This window comes from Lissotriton helveticus, chromosome 3_1, assembly GCF_964261635.1.
Source record: "Lissotriton helveticus chromosome 3_1, aLisHel1.1, whole genome shotgun sequence".
NCBI classification, from domain to species: domain Eukaryota; kingdom Metazoa; phylum Chordata; class Amphibia; order Caudata; family Salamandridae; genus Lissotriton; species Lissotriton helveticus.
Window position 1 is genome coordinate 799,794,306 of NC_136061.1, and position 16,988 is coordinate 799,811,293.

General features: G+C 45.0%; 1 protein-coding gene across 3 annotated transcripts in view; it reads left to right on the forward strand.

The window, feature by feature from the left end:
* NUCB2 (nucleobindin 2) overlaps positions 1 to 16,988 on the forward strand; it is a 449,912-nt gene that overhangs the window by 74,984 nt on the left and 357,940 nt on the right. For all 3 annotated transcript variants that reach the window (XM_078681045.1, XM_078681047.1, XM_078681046.1), the window contains exons 3-4: positions 13,541 to 13,648; positions 13,745 to 13,871. In XM_078681045.1, the coding sequence (XP_078537171.1) occupies positions 13,541 to 13,648; positions 13,745 to 13,871 (235 nt within the window). The remainder of the gene's footprint in view (positions 1 to 13,540; positions 13,649 to 13,744; positions 13,872 to 16,988) is intronic.

Here is a 16,988-nt window from a genome sequence, read left to right on the forward strand (position 1 = left end):
ACCCCAGGATACTGATGAGGAACAGGACCCAAATATGGCGGAATTCGATGACTATCGGATACAGACACCCTCTCCTCAGCAAGCAGATGCTGGTGATTCACCTCCGGTTGACATCGCAAGCTTCCATGTGCTGATGAATAAAGCGGCAGACCGCTTTAAATTACCGAGAGCACAACGACAGGAAGACTGTTTTCTCTATGATTTCAAAAACCAACCGTACAAACAAATTCACACCATACCTATTATAGAATTTGTATGGAAAGAGGGTATAAAGATCATGCATGCTCCTAACTCCTTGCCTGCACAAGTCCCTCGCCTGGAGGAGAAATATAAAGCTCCGGCTGGTTCCCCCGCTTGTTTGCTCTCGCATCCTAAGCCAGATTCAGTGGTCACACAGGCAGCGCAGCGATGGTCCCGTAACCCGGCGACTCCTATCACCGCTCCGCCTGATCGAGAGGGTCGACGTTTGGACGCAATTGGGACATTTTTTTCGACCATGTCGTCTACGTCCGTTCGTGCTGCAAATGCACTGGCCATTTTGGGTCGTTTCGACCGGCAAATGTGGTCAGATATTTCTGCACTGGTTTCGCTGATACCGGAAACGTCCAGAGCAGAGGCGCAACAGATCCTTCAGGATGGCATGAGGGCATCAGAAGAAATGATCGACTGTGCGATTGACGTGGCAAGTACTGGTTTTCGAATCCTTGCCAGTGCTGCGGCGCTCCGCCGTCAGGGTTGGCTTAAATCCACTTCATTTCGGCAGGAGGTCCAGTCGAAGATACTAGACATGCCTTATGACGGTGAGTCTCTCTTCGGCGCTCACATTGATGAAGCGCTTGAGTCAATAAAGAAAGACACCGATACAGCAAAATCGCTAGGATCCTTGCAATTTAAAAAGCAGCCCTTTCGTGGCGCACGTGGACGAGGCTCGTCTTCAACAACTTTTCGAGGAGGACACACTCAGTACCGCCAGTACAATCAAGGAAATCAGCGTTATTCCAACCAACAGTCTAATCGCCAGCCACAGTCGAAACCCTATAGAGGAAAGTCAAATTATAGGGGTTCCACCAACAAACGTCAATGACTCTCAAGTTGCGCAAGGAGTTGGAGGGAGAATCTCGCAGTTTTATTCCCAATGGTCTCTGATAACATCGGACCAATGGGTATTAGACATTGTTCGCAAGGGTCATGCCTTGGAGTTCACAGAGTTTCCTCCACATTCTCCACCATCAGGCCCGCCACCTCCCCATTTCAGGGAATTGCAACATCAAGTTCGTCTTCTAATACTAAAAGGTGCAGTCGAAGTGGTTCCTATATCTCAACAAGGGACAGGTTTCTACTCACGTTTTTTCCTCATTGCCAAGAAGACGGGAGAGTGGCGGCCCATACTGGATTTGAGGGCACTCAACTTCTTTCTGAAACAACAATCTTTCCGCATGCTGACGTTATCGGAAGTCTTGCGGCTTCTCTGCAGCGGAGATTTCCTAACAACAATAGATCTACAAGACGCCTATTTTCATGTGCCGATTCTCCAACACCATCGCCAATTTCTGAGGTTCAAAGTGGGCAATATGCATTACCAGTTCAAGGTGCTGCCTTTTGGCCTGCGATCGGCACCTCGTGTTTTCACGAAGGTCTTGGCCCCTGTCATGGCTTATCTACGACTTCAGGGAGTGCAAATCTTTCCTTACCTAGACGATTGCCTTCTGAAATCTCCATCCCCTCTACAGCTGGCTCACGACACAAGTCTCTGCCTGCAGACATTCGAGTCACTGGGGTTGACCATCAGCATGGAGAAGTCACATTTTGCACCATTGCAAAGGAGAAACTTCCTGGGAGCAATTCTAGACACGAGCCTATCAAAAGCCTTCATCTCCCAAGAACGACAGAGGAAGATAGAACGTCTGGTCACCATCATCCGTTCAAAACAGTCAGTTTCTGTGCGGACGTTGAAGTCATTTCTGGGGATGGCGTCGTCCTGCATCGCTCTGCTCCCGAACTGCAGGCTACGCACTCGTCCTATACAGGAAGAACTAGACCTGCAATGGCGCCAGGTGTCAGGGTCCTTCAACGACCTAGTGCAAGTCTCGTCTCGCATGAAGGACAGTCTGCTTTGGTGGAAAGAACCATCCAACCTGGACGAAGGAGTTTCGTTTCTGGCCCATTCTCCGGATCTAACACTGACTACAGATGCGTCCATGGAGGGTTGGGGTGCTCATCTCCTGGACCTTTCAATCAAGGGCAAGTGGACGGCGACACAACGAACCTGGCATATCAACAGACTGGAGTTGATGGCGATTTTCCTTGCTCTCAGATCTTTTTTACCCGTAGTGCAAGGGGAATCCGTGCTGGTTCAAACGGACAACACAACCAGCATGCACTACATGAACAAACAGGGCGGCACAAGATCTCAGCCATTGTCTCGGCTAGCTCAAAGGATCTGGAATTGGGCTCTTAGTCATCAAATTTCCTTGACGGCGGTCCATCTGCCGGGTGTTTCAAACATCCTAGCGGATTCGTTGAGCAGGTCCACGTCATCGACCCACGAGTGGGAACTTCATCAGCCTACTCTGGACATGGTGTTCCGCCGTTGGGGTCATCCCATGATAGACCTTTTTGCCACTCCACTGAATCGGAAGTGCCCCGCCTTTGCGAGCTGGCATCCCCATCCAGAGTCCAGCGGAAATGCCCTTCTCATGGATTGGAGCGGCCTGTTCGCCTATGCATTTCCTCCAATACCGTTGGTACCGAGAACGTTGTGGAAGATGCGCAGGCAACCCTGCCACTTGATACTGATCGCCCCTCGTTGGCCCAGACAGGCTTGGTTCTCAGAACTTCTTCTGTTATCCCAATGCGCTCCCATTCATCTGCATCCACGTCCAGATCTCCTGTCAATGGACGAGGGTCAAATTTGCCATCCAGACCCGACCACGCTTCAGTTATGGGCTTGGAACCTGAATACCTCGAATTCGCAAACTTAGATATGCCCCAGGAATGCAGAGACATTCTGGCTTCTGCTAGAGCTTCATCAACCATCAAAGCATACAAGCTAAAGTGGAAACGTTTTTGCCATTGGTGCGCTGCATCAGATATCCATCCACTCACTTCTACTCCGGAGCAGCTTTTGCCTTTCTTTCTGAGCCTTGCTCAGTCTGGTCTCTCTCATGCCACCTTGAGAGTCTTTCTGGCAGCTATTTCGCGTTTTAGACACGATGGTTCGACGTCTCTCTGCTCATCCAGAATAATCCGACAATTCTTTAAGGGTCTCTTCAGAAAGTTTCCTCCTATTAGACGCCCTCCTCCAGCATGGCAGCTCAACGTGGTATTGTCACAGCTCATGAAGCCTCCTTTTGAGCCAATTCACAGGGCAGACACCAAATTTCTTACCTGGAAGGTTGTATTGCTTATGGCCCTAACATCTTCTCGTCGTGTAAGCGATCTTCACGCTTTCACAATCAAGCCTCCATATTTGCAATTTAAGCCCGATGGAGTGTCTCTTCGTACCAATCCCTCGTTTTTGCCAAAAGTGCCTACTGATTTCCATCTGAACGAACCTGTCTTCTTAAAGACTTTTTTCCCGGATCCAAAATCACCGGCAGAACAACGACTTCATTCTTTAGACATCAGACGTTGTCTAAAGTTTTACATTTCAAGGACTACCCCTTTCCGCAAATCCGATCAACTTTTTGTGGCATATGGAAGGATGCGGAGGGGACATTCAGTGACGAAACAAACACTTGCAAGGTGGCTCTCAGCAGCCATATCCTTCTGTCACCAACAAGCTGGCAAGCCTTTACAGTGTCCAGTAAAGGCGCATTCGACGAGAGCGATGGCGTCCTCCACCGCCTTGTTTGCAGGAGTGCCTCTACACCAGATTTGCCGGGCGGAAACATGGTCAAGTAGGCACACCTTTACCAGACATTACTGTTTGGATTCCATCAACGAAGCGGATACCGCAGTGGGGCAAGCAGTGCTTCGCCATCTCTTTAAATAAGGTGAGCCTCTGTTCCCTCCTCCTTTTCTTTCTGTGATTGCTATATGCTTTTAAGCTCTATGTTTGCCTTCATTTTAAGAATCTATTAGCAATCCCAGTTCTAAGGAGTTACTGCTATCTATTCTATTCAAGCATGTGAATCTATGAAAGACTCCCCTAATACTGGAGAAGAACAATTGTTACTTACCTGTAAATAGGTGGTTCTCCAGTATTGGTGTCTTTCATAGATTCACATGCAACCCACCCTTCCTCCCCTCAGAGGCTCTCTTCTCCTCATGCGCTATTATTACTAGTGCTACGAAAATCTGAGGGCTTGAGCTTCTGAGGAGAAGGTTCTAGAGGGTGCTTGAGCCTGATTGGCTGCAGTTTGGACTAACATAATGACACTGATATGTTACAAATGAGTTTTTCTCTTTATAATGTCTTCCTATGGAAGTTACCATTGTAGAGGTTTTACAGAATGTATTATCTCTATTTTTATTATGTATGATGTTATCATTTGTTATATTAGCATTATTGCTATTTTTATATACCGTGGGACTCCCACTTCGACGACGGGGAATATTCAAGCATGTGAATCTATGAAAGACACCAATACTGGAGAACCACCTGTTTACAGGTAAGTAACAATTGTTCTTATGGGTGTCTTTCATAGATTCACATGCCTGAATCATTCCCCGTCGTCGGAATGGGAGTCCCCGGTACATAAATAAAGTAATGTCCCATAGACATATAGATAAATAGGCCTCACATTAGTAACATATCCCTGTCCTTTTGCAGAAAGGACCAAACTCTAGAAAAGAGCCAATCAGCTGTCACCTCCCTCTAGAACCCTCCTGGAAGGAGCCTCAGTCCCTCAGATTTTCTACCGCACTTTGTGCTAAGGGAGTCTCCTCTGAGGTTTGCTCAGATTTTTTTTTCACAACTGGTTTCCAGTGTTCTTGGATATTTTATCCTGTTTCTTCTGTGATTTCTGATATTATCATGGCTAACGCACCAATCCTGTGGTACATGTGGAAAGAAAAGGCTACATGTTGATGACCAGCATAAAGACTGCCTATATTGCCTGTATCCGGACCATTCTTCTAAAGACTGCCAGGTATGTCGTACCTTTTCCACTAAAACCCTCAAAGACCGTGAAGGAAGCCTTTTAATTTGGCTCCAGAGGCTGAAAGACAGGGACCACCTTGAATCTTCTGAGGAAAATGAAGGTTCTTCAGTCTCTTCAAAATCTTCTCTAAGGCTGCTCCTAGCCCTACGGCTCCTCCTCAAAAAAAAAGACATCAAAGAAGGCTTCAGAGGTTCTCTCTAAGGCAACTTCTGTGAAGGTTTCCTCTCGGGGTTAACACCTTCAAAAGGCCTGTTTCGACACCGTCGACGACGGCATCGTCAACGACATCTTCATCGTCGAGAAAAGCTGTGTCTACTGCATCATATGTATCTACGTCGACGATGACTGTTTCTACGTCGACGCCATCATTGTCATTATCCTCGTCGACGACTACGACCCCATCGGCGGCGGCAGGTAAGACTGTCGTCGACGATAGCCATCAAGAAAACACCTTGATCATCGAAGACGTCGTCGACGCTGGCCTCGCCGATGACTGGATTGACGTCGACCTCGACGACTAAGGCAATATCGTCGACGTCGGCACCGTCGACGAAGATACCGTGAACGAAGACATCGTCGACGACAGGGATGTCTCCACCGTCAACGGCGGCCCCGTCGACGATGACTCCACCAACTACGAGACCCGTCGACACGAGACCCGTCGACTACCACGCCGTCGACGGGCTCGTCGACGATGCTGGATTCTGGTCTACAAACCACATGTGTACTCCTAAGGATCACGAAAAAGGCGCTCACGCCGGCTTTAACATCGCCAAGCAGAGTTCAACCACTGCCTCCAGCATTTCTTCTTCAAGAGGAGGATTCAGATGAAGGGGACATGTTTCAGACGGCTACAAGCCCTTCGGAGCTTCATGTAAAATGTCAAAGTTCAGATGAAGAAGACTATCAGGAGGAGGAATATCATCCGCCACCTACTCCTATGGTTTGCCTTCCAGCCTCTTTAGTTACTGACTTAAGGTACCTCATTCAAGACTACCAACAGAGGTTTCCAGAGTCTCCTGCTCCTCCACCTACCACAGTATCTCCGTCACCAAGACCACAGCCGCCACCTTTGAGTGTTCGGCCCGAGCGGTTTGATCTGCCACATCCTCCGACTTCTAATGAGGAAGAGGAAGAACATCAGGAAGAAGGAGAACTGCAAGATACTTAATCTATGCATGATAACTGGGATGACTATGTCATTCCCTCTCCCGCGTCTCCAGTGCCTGCGCTCGCAGATCCTCCACCAGGACATTGGAGGGTTCCATAACGTAGTTGAGAGGGCCGCTCAACGTTTTAAAATATCAATGATCTCTCAAGAACAAGACTGCTTCTTGTATGATTTTAAAGAACCTCTCAAGAAATCAGATCAATACCCATTATTGATTATTTATGGGACCAGGGTGTTAAAGTCATGCAGAACCCTTCCTCCGTACCTCCGGTGGTACCTCGCTTGGATAAAAAGTATAGAGCACCTGATACTGCTCCGGCTTGTTTGATAGGACACCCCAAACCGGACTTAGTGGTGACACAGGCGGCCCAGAAGAACTCCAGAAATCCTTCTGCTCCATTATCGGCACCTCCGGGTAAGGAAGGTAGGAGGTTAGACAGCATTGGGAAGCGGTTCTCCTCAATGTCTGCAAGGACGGTGAAGGCGGCCAATGCCTTAGCGTTCTTGGGATGCTACAATAGACAATTATGGGCAGATATAGCCCCATATCTATCAGAATTGCCAGATACATCCAAAGAGGAGGTAAAGAAAATTTTACTAGAGGGTGAAGCCTCAGCGTCAGAAATAATAGACTGTGCGATGGATATCGCTATGACAGGTTTCCGCCATCTCCCTGGAGCAGCAGTCTTGCGACGGCAAGGGTGGCTAAGGGCAACTTCCTTTCGTCCCAAGGTGCAAATGAAAATATTGGATATTCCCTATGATGGCCAATTGCTCTTCGGCTCCAAAATTGATGAAACGCTGCAGAATATAAAAAAGGACACAGACACTGCTAGGGCCCTGGGCACTCTCCAGTATAAGAACCAGTCCTTTCGTGGGTCTAGAGGAAGAGGACAGTCCTCTTATAGAGGAAACTATCAGTACAGGTCTTCATACTCTTAAGGCCAGAGTCGACCCCAATATCAACAACGCCAGCAACATGGACAACCATCTTATGGCAAGTCGTCCTTTTGTGGTTGAGGACAGCGGAAAAACAACGGGCGTAGACAATGGCATGTCTCTTCAGCCAGTCCCGGATTAATTTCCCTCATCAAAAATTGGAGGAAAGAATTCCCATTTCTTAACAAATTGGAAAAAGATTACCACGGACCGTTGGGTCCTTCAATTAGTTCAATTCGGCCATTCTCTGGAATTCACGCATATTCCTCCCCAAACTCCTCCCCGCCCAATGAATCACAAAAATCTATGGCTGCTTCTCCAAGAAGTCTCTCTTATGCTCCGGAAAGGGGCAATAGAAAAGGTACCTCTGTCTCAACGCGGAAGGGGATTTTATTCTCGCTTCTTTTTAATTCAGAAAAAAGAGAAGAAGTGGAGACTGATTTTGGACCTCATGGCCCTCAACAAATTCCTGAAGAAGCAGTCGTTTCGCATGGTGACGATCCAGGAGGTCTTACAACTACTAGAAGAGGAGGATTACATGGCGTCCCTGGACCTTCAGGGCGCTTTCTTCCATATCCCGATTCACAGAAATCACAAGAAATACTTAAGATTTGCAGTGGCAGGCAGACACTTTCAATTTTGCATCCTGCCCTTCGGGCTCAAATCTGCACCTCGCATCTTCACGAAATGTCTCTCTCCAGTAGCTGCATATCTCAGAGAGCACCATCATCAAGTCTTTCCGTATCTGGACGACTGGCTGATCAAGGCTCCATCCTTAGAAGGCGCGTCCAGGTCTTCCAACGCCTGTCTGCAACTTTTCAATCATTTAGGACTCACACTCAATTGGGAGAAATCAGTCCTTCTACCTTCTCAGCGCATCAATTTCCTAGGTGCAACTCTCGACACACGACTAAGGAAAGCCTTCTCATCTCAAGAGAGAAAGGACAGGCTTTTGACACTGGCTATGATCGTGGCTTCAAAGAAGACCTTAACAGTCCGACTTTTCAAATCCCTACTGGGAATGATGTCATCATGTATTCTCTTGATACCTCCCTGTCGTCTACATATGCGCCCCCTCCAGGAGGCACTTGCAAAACAATGGGTCCAATGCACAGGGTCTTTCGACGATCTCATAAAAGTCACTCCTCAAATGGTCAAGGCCCTGCAATGGTGGATATCGGTTTGAAACCTTTCTCAAGGCTTACCATTCCTGGTTCGGGCTACACCACATGTCATCACGACAGACGCCTTCTTGGAAGGTTGGGGAGCTTTCCTCCAAGAACTACAGATAAGCCGAAAGTGGTCCCCCTTAGAAAAGGGACTCCATATCAAGCTCCTGGAACTACGGGCAGTCTTCCTCGCCCTGCAAGACTTCCTTCCGAGAATCAAAAATTCCCTAGTGCTCGTCCGTACAGACAACGCTACGACGATGCACTACCTCAACAAACAAGGAGGGACTCGCTCTATGACACTCTCTCACGAGTCGCAGAAAATGTGGAACTGGTTAATCTGACACAATAGTTCTCTTCGGGCGGCGTATGTTCCAGGCATGGACAATGTGCACGCCGATTCATTAGGCAGACAGAGAACGAAGTCTCACGAGTGGGTACTGGATCAAAGAATCCTCAATCAAATTTTCTCGAGATGAGGCACTCCCCAGATCGACCTGTTCGCCACAAGGTCCAACACCAAATGCCCACACTTCGCAAGTTGGCCTCCCCAGAAAGGGTCCCTAGGGAATGCATTTTCGATCGCATGGTACACCTTTCCACCGTTTCCAATGATTCCCAGGGTCCTCAGAAAGCTGAAGGCGGAGCCATGTACTCATTCTGGTAGCCCCAACTTGGCCACGCCAACATTGGTTCACGGAACTCCACCGTATATCTCTGGAACCGCCGATACGTCTGAAGAAGTTCCCATCTCTCCTCACGATGTACATCCAGCATCCGAATCTGGCCTCACTCAAATTAGCCGCTTGGCTCCTGAGTTCAGAGAATTTCAAAGTTTGGTTATCCCGCCAGAATGTAGAGCAATCTTGGCTCGGGCACGGGCTGATAGCACCAACAAAACATACTCTTTGAAATGGAAGAGACTTTGCATCTGATGTAAAGGTCAAGGTATACATCCTTTCTCTTCCTCTCCGGAACAAATATGGCCTTCTCTACTTCATCTGGCGAACTCAGGCCTGGCTCATGCCTCCATCAGGGTCTGTTTGGCGGCGATATCCTGTTACAGAAGATCTCCTACTGGCCCTTCTCTTTGGTCTAACAGATTGGTCAAACAATTTTTAAAAGGACTCTACACGACCTTTCCCCCTGTGAGAATTTTGCCACCTACCTGGGACCTGAACACAGTCCTTAACCAGTTTATGAAGCATCCCTTTGTGCCGGTACACAGGGCTGACCTGAAATACCTCTCTTGGAAGACAGCCCTCCTACTTGCACTCACCTCCGCAAGACGGGTGAGTGGGTTCCAAGCTTTATCAATACAGGAGCCTTTCCTGCAATGCAAGCAGGATAGGGTAATCTTACGGACAAATCCAAAGTTTATTCCAAAGGTGCCGTCGGACTTCCATCTCAATGAGCCGGTGGTCTTACGCTCTTTCTTCCCAAATCCCACGACGGCAGCGGAGAGGTCGTTGCACTCTCTATCTTAATCGCTGCCTTAAATTCTGTATTGAAAAGACAAAAACCTTCAGGAAGTCTCATCAGCTATTTGTGGCTTACAGAAGACCCAGAAGAGGTCTTCTACTCACCAAGCAAAGTATATCCCGCTGGATTTCTGCAGCTATTTCGTTTTGTCATGAACAGGCAGGGCAGCCCCTGCAATCTAGGGTGCAAGCCCACTACCAGGGCAATATCTACATCCATGGCGCTTTTTGCAGGAGTGCCGGTCATAGACATTTGTAGAGCGGCAACATGAAAGTCGCCACATACCTTCACTTCATTATTGCCTGGACACAGAACTCATGAAGGATGCTGCGGTGGGACAAGCAGTACTTCGTCATCTGTTTCAGTAAAGGTGAGCCCTCTTTCGTCCCTCCATCCTTTTCATGTATGCACATTTCTCTATTGTATGATTTGATGGTATTTCTAGATTGCAAATGCATCTTTCTATTAGTCGTTTGATATGGTTTTATCTAATGACTTGTATATCCTATGCCATCCGAAATGTGCTTTGTAGATTTCTTGCTACTCTGATTCAGGCATGTGAATCTATGAAAGACACCCATAATACTGGATAAGCAATGCGTTACCTGTAACTGCAGTAATCCAGTATTGGTGTCTTTCATAGATTCACATGCAACCCTCCCGCCTCCCCTGGAAGGGCTCACCTTCTTCTCTCAGTAATACACCTGCTTAGCTTTGTGTGTACGAAAATCTGAGGGACTGAGGCTACTTCAGGAGGGTTCTAGAGGGAATTGACAGCTGATTGGCTCTTTTCTAGAGTTTGGTCCTTTCTGCAAAAAGACAGGGATAGGTTACTAATGTGAGGTCTTTAGGCCTATTTATCTATATGTCTATGGGACGTTACTTTATTTATGTACCGGGGACTCCCATTCCGGCGACGGGGAATGATTCAGGCATGTGAATCTATGAAAGACACCAATACTGGATAACTGCAGTTATAGGTAAGTAACGCATTTCTTACGGCTTACAATTTATTGACTCGCTTTTTCATGTGAGTTTTCGAGGCTGCCATATTCTAACACCATTGAGCTTTTGTTAATGTCTGCAGTGCCACATAATTGATCAGGTGACATCTGGTTTGTAGAACAATGTATCTGGAGACATTAACTTTTTTTTTTTTTTTATTTCTGTTACGTTTCCTGTGTTGTGATTCTCCTCATTCTTACGGTTACTGGACCAAAACCTTTGACCCTAGGAGTGTGCGTAAGTGTGTGTTATGCATGAATGTATGTGTGTTTTCTCACTCACTTAAAGCAGGGTGCATTTCGCGAATAGCATACACATAGACTGCACTTATATAGGAATCTGCTAGTTTGAAGTCCTGAGGAAAGCCACCAGTCTCTGTGAGGGTTTAGATGCCTGAAACACTATTATGGATGATGTTTGGGAGCGGAGGTGTCCCTAACCAGTTCCCATTGACATCCCACCTGGTTTTAACCATACCTTAGTACTAATTGAGACCTAATTAAAATCTTTTTCTGGTTACTAGAGGTAATTTTATTATCCTTAGACCGATGCCACTGGATATTCCCCTTAGAAGTGCACCCTCCCCTGAGAGGTTGTCTTCCCTGCCTTAGTAGGTTTTCTAGGTGAGGACTCAATGATGAGACATGCCACTAGCGGAAACTCTAGTGAGTGAGAGTCCTTTTAAAAAATTAGGATTCCTTCAATAGGAGAGGCGTCTTAGTGGCACCACTTCCCCTTTGATTATTTTGTCTACATTTGAAAGTTGAGTGGTCCATTCTGAACACTTCTAACTTACCTTTCTCTTGATTATATTACAACTTGTTTTAATACCCTGCACCCTGCCTTTGTAGGGCCTACACTAGGGGTGATTTATCAGGTAGAGACCTCCCACACACAGGCTGCAATTTCATGCCTGTGACCTGTTTAAATGGCTACCTAAGTGGGTAGCAAAATCGATGCTGCAGGCCCACTAGTAGCATTTAATTTTAATTTACAGGCACTTGGCATTTGTAGTTACCACTTTACTAGGGACTTGCAAGTTAATTAAATAGGCCAATTGGGTGTAAGCCAATTCTACCATGTTTTAGTAAGAGAGCACATTCACTCTGCTCATTTTACCACTGCTAACCAGTGCTAGAGTCCTAAAGCTGTACAAAAGGGGGTGGTGATGGACGGAGCATCTGAACCAATCAAACACCCACACCCAGTCAACAGATCTGGGTTTAATCCATCACCGTTCTCTAGCCCACTCTGCCACCCCAGTTCAGACATGGCCATATGCAAATCCGTCTGACCCTGGGGGAACAGTCCAGCCCGAACTGCCAAGCCATGCCTTCCCTGCACCAGATAAAAGCTTCCGAGGACCGGTTTCTGGGAGTTCAGCCGTCCTCAGCCCGGCTTGCTTGTATCCAGTGGCAAAGCGAGCAAGGGACTCACGTCTGAGCATAATCTGCCAACTTATGGCGAACAAAGCGGTACAAAAGGGGGTGGTGATGGACGGAGCATCTGAACCAATCAAACACTCACACCCAGTCAACTGATCTGGGTTTAATCCATCACCGTTCTTTGGCCCACTCTGCCACCCCAGTTCAGACATGGCCACATGCAAATCAGTCTGACCCTGTGCCTCATGGGAACAGTCCAGCCCGAACTGCCAGCAAAAACAAAGTAGAAAAACAGAAGGTTGAACGCAAAAAGTTAGGGGAGAGTCACGTCAAAGATGTCCGGTCTAACAATACACATCAGCCTCACCTATGTACAACTCGGATCAAGCAAGAAAAACATTAGCTTGTGTACAACTGAAACATCCTTCTCAAGCGAACAAAGATCACTCCTAATCACACCCCTCTGCCCATGGCTTCCTGCCCACCCACCTGTGACATTGCTCAACCTACATGGGCCTTATTCCTCGCAATGCCTAAAAGCGAATTCCTCGTAATTCCTAAAAGCAAACAAGATGCCCACTCTGGCTTTGGAAACTGCTATTCACTTGCCTTTCATACCTGGCATGTATGCAGTGAGCTTCTGCTCTTCCCGAGCTCTCAACGTACAGCCTCTCTGAGCTGCAATGACAAACCTCTTAGTCCAAATCAATCTGCTTGGTGAAATGTAAAAAGTAATTTGTATTGATGGATTTAATAATATAAGCTCTGCATTTGATAATGGAGTTAATGTTCTGTGCAAACGATAATTTTATTTCTCTGGTTTTCGTTTTTTTGTTGATGAGTCATCATGTTGCTTATTTGTTAGAAGGAGAATTTGCTGAAATTAATGGACTTTTTACAGAAGGGTCCTACCTGAACAGGTTGACAACTGGAAGTGTGAATGAGCTTAACTCGCAAGACCTGCGAATCATTAGTAAAGGGGGATAACTTTATGTATTGCATTGAAAAGGCTACCTAAAATGGCTAAAAATTAGACCTTTCAACTAAGTAAAATGCGAGCAAAATAGACACTGTGTGGAGAAATATTTCTGAAATAATTTTTCCGAATGAGCTGAATTTATTCTTAATTGTGAATTTATTCATATATTTTTTTCTACTGTACTCTGTTCTCTCTGCACCTAATGCTTATATTCATGTGTTCTGCCATTTCTTACAATAAAATATATTAATTGCCATCTTTGGTTTTGTTGGAATTCATTTTCACTTCGGTGTATTTTCCTTCAGGATACTGGACTTTATTATGACCGCTATCTCAGGGAGGTGATTGATGTGCTAGAGACAGACAAGCATTTCAGAGAAAAGCTTCAAACAGCTGATCTTGATGATATTAAGGTATGTAAAAATATGGACAGGCGTCGCATAAATGGTGTTTTGGAATGGAAGGCACCAAGTATTCTTAGTAATCTAGTTTTTCTGTTTCCTTCTCAGAGTGGGAAACTTGCTGGAGAACTTGACTTGGTTAGTCACCAAGTCAGGACAAAACTGGATGAATTGAAGCGGCAGGAAGTAGCAAGGCTGCGGATGTTGCTTAAAGCCAAAATGGATTCAACTGAAGGTAAGTGTCTGTAGCCAACACTTCATAAAAGTAGCTGATAGCATCCATGCTGAGAACCACTCTAAGTGTACATTTTGTAGTAGTGATAGTACCTGTAGCTACAGGGGTCTTTGTAGAAATTAACTTTGAGGAACAGCATGCACAAGGTCAGTGCCATTTGGCGATTAGGTGTCTGTAAGTTTGAGTACTTCTGTTGAAAATAGCTTTCTGCTTTGGGTCAGACTATATCCTTGTGCTATAGGCAGAATATGTAATGAACATTTATTGCGGTAAAATATATTTGTGTTTACTTTAGCAGCACATATGAGACTTGCATTTATTTTATAAAGCTCTGAAGTTCTGTTTATGTCTGGCCTGGGGACAGATTTAGTAGAGTACCAGCCTCTGGCAATCAAAAAAAAATAATAACATACATAGTATTATATAATGAATTTTGTGATCGCTTCCTCAGCCGTTGCTCTTTTGGAGTGCCATTCACACTTTAGTACAATTCAAAGTACAGCATCCATAGATTAGGGAAATTGGCTAACCCTTTTGAGCCAATGGCATGTTGGCAGTTTCAGTCAAATTCAGTATCCGTTAATGAGACAGTCATTTGGTGTTTAGCTTGGCAGAAAGTGTGTAATGCCGCACTTCCTCTACTTACTGCCACCTTCCTTATCCAGCAGTCACAGACACAGAGGCAAAGGACTCTGCCTCCACATAGGCCGAGGAAGAGAAGAAGAAATGTATGGATTTCCTGTTGTGTGCACCACAATTCTGTCTGTTTCACATCGCTACAGATCCTGGGTGTTCACTAGAGAAGGCTTCTTGAGCTTTTTTGCAATTCTTTGCCTCCACTCTTATGGTGTCCTTTTTCAGACTTACACATAACAAGGCCATTGACAGGACCATAGATTGTATAGTATGGGTCAGGGGTCTCCAACCTTTTCTGTATTGAGAGCTACTTATCTGCATTGAAACACATTGAGAGCTGCTAATATTATTAGCGTTGTATACTTATTTTTTTTTATGTGCAATAATTCAAGCAATCAAAAGTTTACTAATTTAATAAATTGGGCGGCAAACAGGTGAGCTACTCAGAGGTATCTATAGATCTACAGAAGCTAACAAGCTACTAGTTGGGAGACCCCTGGTATAGGTAATGCTAGCACCTTGCTGAACTGGTGCATGTGCAGATTGCTAGAACAAGCAGTGTTTAAAATGGCGCTGTACTTGCAGTGAGCAGTGGCTGATGTTCTAAGGAGGGGTGCAGAAGTACTTGAAGTAGGGGCAGTACCAGTGCTCCTCAGCAAGTCTGCACATAATTGCCAGCTTTATTGATCAGTGATCGGCTTGTGAAGCAACGGTACAGCTCATGGATTCAGCTCAGTCATGTTGCTGCTTTTTTGAAGGCTATGGATTGGGCGCATTAAAAGGGTCAATGCCTGTTTCCTGAGAAGGCAAAAAAAATACAAACAACTATTTGAAGAGTATGCAGTGTTTTACATGTATGCCTGTCTGTAGTTGCTGTACTGCCAACTACAAGCGTCACAGTGCACATATTTAGTGATGGTAGGGCTGTCTATAGCACGCAGAGGTCACTCATTTATATCTTACTAGCTTACCCGTCACGCGTTGCTGCGATCTCAGAAAAAAGGAAATTCAAATAAACTCGTTATGATAATATTCAATTTACATTGTGTCATTTTTATTGAAACTTATTTATTTTAATATGGAAAACATTTCAAAGTGACGTTTTAATTCGATTTATTTATTCGAGTGCTTGTGGATACACGATATTTTTTGTTTTTCTGTCTGGTACGTACACGAATAAATCAGGTTTTCCGATGCGTGAGCTGGCCACATACAGTTGTCCTTGTGAGAAGCACGGATTATCCAAATCTAGTCCACACAGTTGCAGCGATTGTCCTTGTGCTTTGTTGATGGTCATTGCAAAAGCATGTTGCACCGGAAACTGTAAACGTTTGAATTCAAATGGCATATCTGTTGGGATCATTGGAATACGTGGCAACAGTACATCTTCCCCCTTGAATTTCCCATTCGAAATTGTATCTTCGATGACATTGTTCATCATCTTTTTCACCGAAAGTCTTGTACCGTTGCAAAGTCGCGGTTGCTAATTCAGTATTCGAAAGATTATGAGGGCCCTGGGGGGCTGATCTTTAAAAAAACATTATGCCAGAAACCTTCACGGGAGTGTACTCCACAACTTCCCAAAGTTTCATGGCGATCGGATGAATGGTGTAGTAATGCATAAAGGACACACAGACAGACAGACATACATTTGTTTTTTTATGTATGTGTATATATATATATATATATATATATATATATATATATATATATATAGATATGATATGATATGATATGATATGATATGATATGATATGATATGATATATAATATAATATAATTATCATGATGTAGTCTATGAGCTACAAGACCTGTTTCCGTGATCTTTATTGCCTGGGGTGTGATTTCTTGTAATGTCCTCAGACTAAGTAATGTTCGGGTTATTCAAAAGGATATCAACATATTTCAAGTTTGCCAATATTTATAAGGATTTTATGACAGTACCATAACAGAACCGGTTGCTTACATTTATTGTTCTTATTATTGTAAAAATAGCGAAATTCTGACCAAGAAAATACATATAAATTATCAGGGACCTCGCAAAATATGCTGCAGAAGGAAAATAGGATACACAAGTTAAGTGAAAAAGGCAAGAATCCAATTAGGAGGTTGTTCTGCATTATATGAGTAAATAAGGTTAATCACATACTCAAACTAAACATTCCCTTTACCTTTCATGGCGTGTTTTTTTGTTTCTCCTATTTTCTTCAACATTGGCAGAAATGTTCAAATTGATAAATTCTTAGTTTTGGTCTGTATTGCATTTCAGTAAATTATATAAAGTAATGTCAACAGGATGATAAGTTGGTTTTGCTGCATGACTAATCCTACCTCATTTTGATCACAGCATCTTTGCAAGCAAGCATGCTGTCTTTATTATCATTCGTTGCAACATCAATGCCACAGCAGCCCAGTGGCTTCTTGTTCTATGACCTTTAGACAGTTATGTTTAAGGCCATATTGCTTATTGGGGGTAACAAA